Source organism: Oncorhynchus kisutch, linkage group LG2, assembly GCF_002021735.2.
Source record: "Oncorhynchus kisutch isolate 150728-3 linkage group LG2, Okis_V2, whole genome shotgun sequence".
Lineage (NCBI taxonomy): Eukaryota > Metazoa > Chordata > Actinopteri > Salmoniformes > Salmonidae > Oncorhynchus > Oncorhynchus kisutch.
In genome coordinates this window covers 70778578-70786077 of record NC_034175.2, presented here as the reverse complement: position 1 = coordinate 70786077, position 7500 = coordinate 70778578, and the positions used below count along the sequence as shown (strand labels likewise).

General features: G+C 47.2%; 1 protein-coding gene across 5 annotated transcripts in view; it reads left to right on the top strand.

Annotated features, from left to right (window-relative positions):
• The window catches only part of LOC109905236 (tensin-1), a 346409-nt gene that overhangs the window by 331386 nt on the left and 7523 nt on the right, over positions 1-7500 (top strand). For all 5 annotated transcript variants that reach the window (XM_031801026.1, XM_031801022.1, XM_031801028.1 and 2 more), the window contains 4 exons: positions 2244-2321; positions 2473-2544; positions 4199-4367; positions 7255-7323. In XM_031801026.1, the coding sequence (XP_031656886.1) occupies positions 2244-2321; positions 2473-2544; positions 4199-4367; positions 7255-7323 (388 nt within the window). The remainder of the gene's footprint in view (positions 1-2243; positions 2322-2472; positions 2545-4198; positions 4368-7254; positions 7324-7500) is intronic.

Below are 7500 nucleotides of genomic sequence, written 5' to 3'. Positions count from 1 at the left end.
GGGTCCAATTGGTAGTTACAGTCTTGTCCCATCGTTGTATCTACCGTACGGACTCGGGAGAGGCGAAGTTCGAGAGCCATGCGTCCCCCGAAACATGACCCTGCCAAAAGCTGCATTGCTTCTTGACACACTGCTTGCTTCACCCGGAAGCCAGCTGCACCAATGTGTTGGAGGAAACACCGTACACCTGGTGACACGAGTCAGCGTGCATGCACCCGGAGTCGCTAGAGCATGACGGGACAAGGACGTCCCAGCCGGCCAAACCCTCCCCTAACCCGGATGACGCTCGGCCAATCCTGTGCCCGCTCATGGGTCTCCTGGACGTGGCTGACTGTGACACAGCCTGGGATCAAAGCCGGGTCAGTAGTGACACCTCTTAGAATGTTGCGCCACTCGGGAGGCACCACCATTTTCAAGTCTTGCCATAGATTTTAATGCCAATTTAAGTCAAAACTGTAACTAGGCCACTCAGGAACATTCAATGTCGTCTTGGTAAGTATATTTGGCCTTGCGTTATTGTCCTGCTGAAAGGTGAATTAATCTCCTAGTGTCTGTTGGAAAGCAGACTGAACCATGTTTTCCTTAGGATTTTGCCTGTGCTTAGCTCTATTTTGTTTAGTTTGATCCTAGACAACTCCCAAGTCCTTGCTGATTTTTTTTATTTTCCCTTTATTTAACCAGGCAAGTAAGTTAAGAACAAATTCTTATTTTCAATGACAGCCTAGGGACAGTGAGTTAACTGCCTGTTCAGGGGCAGATTGGTACCTTGTCAGCTCGGGGATTTAAACTTGCAACCTTCCGGTTACTAGTCCAACGCTCTAACCACTACCCTGCCACCCTGATGACAAGCTTGTCATAGCAAATGGGTTAAATACGTATTATGTTAACACATTTCAGCTTTTCATTAACATTTTTTTTTTCTAAAAACATTAAAACATCTTAATTGTTGCCATTATAAATTCAGGCTGTAACACAACAAGATGTGGAAAAAGTCAAGGGGTGTGAATCCTTTCTGAAGGCACCATATGTGCATACCATGCACCATACTCCTCTTACTGGGAACCACAGGGAGATGGCTACTGACCCAGGCACACAGTTAGAGATGACTGAACCAGTCAGACAGCATCAGTCTAAACATGGGCTTATTGAAGAAACCTTATCCCCTAGACTATACTCATTGAATTATGTTCTAAAGGGAGGGACGGAAGTTGAATTGAGACGCTGGGTATGGGGTGGGTATGGTATGGGGTGAGTGTGGGTATGGTATGGGGTGGGTATGGTATGGGGTGAGTGTGGGTATGGTATGGGGTGGGTATGGTATGGTATGGGGTGAGTGTGGGTATGGTATGGGGTGGGTATGGTATGGTATGGTATGGTATGGTATGGGGTGAGTGTAGGTATGGTATGGGGTGGGTAGGGTATGGGGTGAGTGTGGGTATGGTATGGGGTGAGTGTGAGTGTGAGTGTGGGTATGGTATGGGGTGAGTGTGAGTGTGGGTATGGTATGGGGTGAGTGTGGGTATGGTATGGGGTGAGTGTGGGTATGGGTATGGTATGGGGTGAGTGTAGGTATGGTATGGGGTGAGTGTGTATATGGTATGGGGTGGGTATGGGTATGGTATGGGGTAAGTATGGTATGGGGTGGGTATGGTATGGGGTGGGTATGGTATGGGGTGAGTGTGGGTATGGTATGGGGTGAGTGTGGGTATGGTATGGGGTGGGTATGGTATGGTATGGGGTGAGTGTAGGTATGGTATGGGGTGGGTATGGTATGGTATGGTATGGGTTGAGTTTAGGTATGGTATGGGGTGGGTATGGTATGGTATGGGGTGAGTGTAGGTATGGTATGGGGTGAGTGTGGTATGGTATGGGGTGAGTGTGGGTATGGTATGGGGTGAGTGTAGGTATGGTATGGGGTGAGTGTGGGTATGGTATGGGGTGAGTGTGGTATGGGGTGAGTGTGGGTATGGTATGGGGTGAGTGTGGGTATGGTATGGGGTGAGGGTCTAGGGTGTGTGATCTACATGTCTTGATGAAGATTTGTCATCTTTAAAGAATTGTTGTCCTGTTGGCACAACTAATAATAATCTCTCTTTTGTGTGTGTGTGTGTGTGTGTGTGTGTGTGTGTGTGTGTGTGTGTGTGTGTGTGTGTGTGTGTGTGTGTGTGTGTGTGTGTGTGTGTGTGTGTGTGTGTGTGTGTGTGTGTGTGTGTGTGTGTGTGTGTGTGTGTGTGTGTGTGTAGGTTGTCTGTCAGCTCTTGTGTACCAGCACGCCATGACTCCACAGGCCCTGCCCTGTAAACTGGTCGTCCCTACCAGAGGTGAGGTCAGGAGTGTGTCTCTGTCTGTCTGTCTATGTGCCTGTGTCTCTGTCTGTCTACGTGTATGTGTAAATGCGTGTTTGTGTCATTTTAAATGGATACGTACAATGTGCTGTGGGGAATTTCTGAATCGTCTCCTGCTGTGTTTCAGATCTCCACCAGGATGTCCCAGATATCGCCACGCCAACCAACCAGGCTGAATACCTCCTGAAACATGGAGCAGGTTAGAAGCCGCATACCATTGTGTTGACTATTGGGTCTGGTTGAGCACATTTCTATGTAATGGAAATGTCATCTTATTTTTTTTGTTAGTTTGTTAGCTTTTTGTGACTTACTCTATACCGTTCCACTGTTGTCCCCACACTGGTGATGTCATCTCCGTGTGACGATAGGGCAGAGGGTCCCTGCTGACTGCCGTGGTAAATCATGTGTCCTTCCTATTATGAGACTGTTGGTTCCTGACTGGTGATGTCATCTCCGTGTGACGATAGGGCATAGGGTCCCTGCTGACTGCCGTGGTAAATCATGTGTCCTTCCTATTATGAGACTGTTGGTTCCTGACTGGTGATGTCATCTCCGTGTGACGATAGGGCAGAGGGGCCCTGCTGACTGCCGTGGTAAATCATGTGTCTTTCCTATTATGAGACTGTTGGTTCCTGACTGCTACATTCTGACCCATATCTCTGATGTCTGCCTCAGAAGTCTGTTTGTGTGTTGTTGTATGTGTGTGTGTGTGTGTGTGTGTCTGTCTGTCTGTCTGTCTCATCCGACATCTAATAAACGACAACAACGCTAACAGTGCCTGAAATGTTTTCTGTCCAATGACTGAATGGTTTTGACCCCTGACAGTCTTTTCTCCCATGCAGCCTTGTCCCAGAAAGCATGTACCATCTTTGACATTCTCTTGCATGAAAATGCAGATGGCCCCTTTTTTTTTTTTACGTGTGCAGAAACGCAGAACTTTAAACCTACTAATATCAATTATGATATGTATGAAATTAATTCCCTTAACAGCATCGGAAACTGTCAAGAATGTACTGTATTTGCATTCAGCATTTTACCCTGTCAATGATTTGCAAAGCTATAAACTGTTGTGCTACATAGTCTATATTGAGTCTCAAAACATTAGGAACACCTGCTCTTTCCGTGACAGACTGACCAGGTGAATCCAGGGAAAAGCTATGATCCTTTATTGATGTCACTTGTTAAACCAATTCAATCATTGTAGAATGTTAAATCAGTATTTTTAAGCTTTCAGACAATTGAGACATGGATTGTGTATGTGTGCCATTCAGAGGGTGATGATTTAAGTGCCTTCGAACGGGGTTTGGTAGTAGGTGCCAGGCGCACCGGTTTGAGTGTGTCAAGAACTGCAACGTTGCTGGGGTTTTCACGCTCAACAGTTTCCAGTGTGTATCAAGAATGCTCCACCACCCATATGACATCTAGCCAATTTGACACAACTGTAGGAATCATTGGAGTCAACATGGGCCAATATCTCTGTGGAACGCTTTCGACACCGTGTAGAGTCCATGCGCCCCGGCGAATTGAGGCTGTTCTGAGGGGCAAAAGAGGTTGCAGCTCAATATTACGAAGGTGTTCTTAATGTTTTATCCACTCGGTGTGCGACAAATAGCATTTTGTAATAGATTACTCCATGTTACTCTGATCTTAAGCATACATAATACATCCTATAAATTAAACGAATGTAAACTGTTGGTCATGTCACGTCACAACAGAAAGCACTACAACCAAACCAATACATGTTGTAGCATTGAAAAGCCCATGACATCATCTCTCTCCTTTTTGACCTCTCTCCTCTTTCCAGTGTGAAATGCACTGTGCTGATTAGCTACACCTCACTCTTTTTTCCCCAGCATGCAATGTGCTGTACATCAACTCGGTGGACATGGAGTCTCTGACAGGACCTCAGGCCATCGCCAAGGCGATCTCGGAGTCGATGGCCGCCGCGTCCCCGCCCACCGCCACCGTTGTGCACTTCAAGGTGTCGCCCCAAGGCATCACCCTGACGGATAACCAGAGGAAGTGAGTAGGGAGTAGGACAAACAAGCGATTCTAATGGAGTAGTGGTGTAGTGGAGTAGTGGAGTCGGGGTGTAGTGGTGGAGTAGGGGTGTAGTGGTGGATTATGCGTGTTGAGTAGTGGAGTAGGAGAGTAGGGGTGGAGTAATGGAGTAGGGGTGTTGTGGTGGAGTAGTGGTGGAGAAGTGAAGTAGGGCTGTAGTGGAGTAGGGGTGTAGTGGTGGAGTAGTGAAGTAGGGGTGGAGTAGTGGAGTAGTGGGATAAGGGTCTGGTAGAGTAGGGGTGGAGTGGTGGAGTAGTGGAGTAGGGGTGTAGTGGAGTAGGGGTGTAGTGGTGTAGTAGTGAAGTAGGGGTGGAGTAGTGGAATAGTGAAGTGAAGGTGTAGTAGTGGTGTGGGTGTAGTGGTGGAGTAGTGAGGTAGGGGTGTAGTAGTGGAGTAGTTGTGGAGTAGGGTGTAATGGTGGAGTAGTGAAGTAGGGGTGTAGTGGTGGAGTAGGGATGTGGGGTGTAGTGGTGGAGTAGTGACATAGTGGAGTAGGGGTGAAGTAGTAGTGTAGTAGGGGTGGAGTAGTGAAGTAGGGGTGGAGTAGTGGAATAGTGAAGTGAAGGTGTAGTAGTGGTGTGGGGTGTAGTGGTGGAGTAGTGAGGTAGGGGTGTAGTAGTGGAGTAGTTGTGGAGTAGGGTGTAATGGTGGAGTAGTGAAGTAGGGGTGTAGTGGTGGAGTAGGGATGTGGGGTGTAGTGGTGGAGTAGTGACATAGTGGAGTAGGGGTGAAGTAGTAGTGTAGTAGGGGTGGAGTGGTGGAGTAGGGATGTAGTAGGGGTGTAGGGGGTAGTGAATGAGTACTGGAGTAGGGGTGGAGTAGAGGTGTAGTTGTGGAGTAGAGGTGGAGTAGTGGAGTAGTGGTATAGTAGTGGAGTAGGGGTGGAGTAGGGGTGTAGTGGTGGAGTAGGGGTGTAGTGGTGGAGTACTGGATTAGGGTTATATTGGAGTGGTGGTGGATTAGTGGATTAGGGGTATAGTGGAGTAGGGGTGGAGTAGGGGTGTAGAGTGTAGGGTTATAGTGTATGGGAGACACAAATAAAGTAGGAGAGTAGGGGTGGAGTAATGGAGTAGGGGTGTTGTGGTGGAGTAGTGGTGGAGAAGTGATGTAGGGCTGTAGTGGAGTAGGGGTGTAGTGGTGGAGTAGTGAAGTAGGGGTGGAGTAGTGGAGTAGTGGGATAAGGGTCTGGTAGAGTAGGGGTGGAGTGGTGGAGTAGTGGAGTAGGGGTGTAGTGGAGTAGGGGTGTAGTGGTGGAGTAGTGAAGTAGGGGTGGAGTAGTGGAATAGTGAAGTGAAGGTGTAGTAGTGGTGTGGGTGTAGTGGTGGAGTAGTGAGGTAGGGGTGTAGTAGTGGAGTAGTTGTGGAGTAGGGTGTAATGGTGGAGTAGTGAAGTAGGGGTGTAGTGGTGGAGTAGGGATGTGGGGTGTAGTGGTGGAGTAGTGACATAGTGGAGTAGGGGTGAAGTAGTAGTGTAGTAGGGGTGGAGTAGTGAAGTAGGGGTGGAGTAGTGGAATAGTGAAGTGAAGGTGTAGTAGTGGTGTGGGGTGTAGTGGTGGAGTAGTGAGGTAGGGGTGTAGTAGTGGAGTAGTTGTGGAGTAGGGTGTAATGGTGGAGTAGTGAAGTAGGGGTGTAGTGGTGGAGTAGGGATGTGGGGTGTAGTGGTGGAGTAGTGACATAGTGGAGTAGGGGTGAAGTAGTAGTGTAGTAGGGGTGGAGTGGTGGAGTAGGGATGTAGTAGGGGTGTAGGGGGTAGTGAATGAGTACTGGAGTAGGGGTGGAGTAGAGGTGTAGTTGTGGAGTAGAGGTGGAGTAGTGGAGTAGTGGTATAGTAGTGGAGTAGGGGTGGAGTAGGGGTGTAGTGGTGGAGTAGGGGTGTAGTGGTGGAGTACTGGATTAGGGTTATATTGGAGTGGTGGTGGATTAGTGGATTAGGGGTATAGTGGAGTAGGGGTGGAGTAGGGGTGTAGAGTGTAGGGTTATAGTGTATGGGAGACACAAATAAATACATTTCACCCACCTTTTTAAGGGACAGTTTGCACACCTTTTTAAGGGACAGTTTGCACACCTTTTCAAGAGACAGTTTACTCACCTTTTTAAGGGACAGTTTACTCACCTTTTTAAGGGACAGTTTACTCACCTTTTTAAGGGACAGTTTACTCACCTTTTTTCAAGGGACAGTTTACCCACCTTTTTTCAAGGGACAGTTTACTCACCTTTTTTTCAAGGGACAGTTTACCCACCTTTTTTAAGGGACAGTTCACCCACCTTTTTAAGGGACAGTTTGCTCACCTTTTTTCAAGGGACAGTTTACCCACCGTTTTTCAAGGGACAGTTTACCCACCTTTTTTCAAGGGACAGTTTACCCACCTTTTTTCAAGGGACAGTTCACCCACCTTTTTAAGGGACAGTTCACCCACCTTTTTAAGGGACAGGTTACCCACCTTTTTCAAGGGACAGTTTACCCACCTTTTTTTAAGGGACAGTTCACCCACCTTTTTAAGGGACAGTTCACCCACCTTTTTAAGGGACAGGTTACCCACCTTTTTTCAAGGGACAGTTTACCCACCTTTTTTTAAGGGACAGTTCACCCACCTTTTTAAGGGACAGTTTACTCACCTTTTGCAGAAAAATGCATGAAAAGTATAGGTAGCGTTACTTTTTTCATCGCGATGAGAGTTCACTCTACAAGACTGCATTTTTAAAACTGATCAACAATATTTGAACCATAATGACAATATTTCAAACGGCTCACTCTGACTGAGGGCTCTTTTCAATCCAACTTGCACTGTACTGTAGTAGTCTATGAGTTGCTATAGTGCAGTGTGTTAAACCTTGTTTTTACCTAACAGGCGTTTCTTCCGGCGCCACTACCCTATCAACACTGTCACGTTTTGTGATGTCGACCCTCAGGAGAGAAAGTGAGTGTCCACACTGAGCTACAACACACACACATACATACATACATACATACATACATACATACATACATACATACATACATACATACATATATATACACACACACACACACACACACACACACACACACACACACACACACACACACACACACACACACACAAACACACACACAC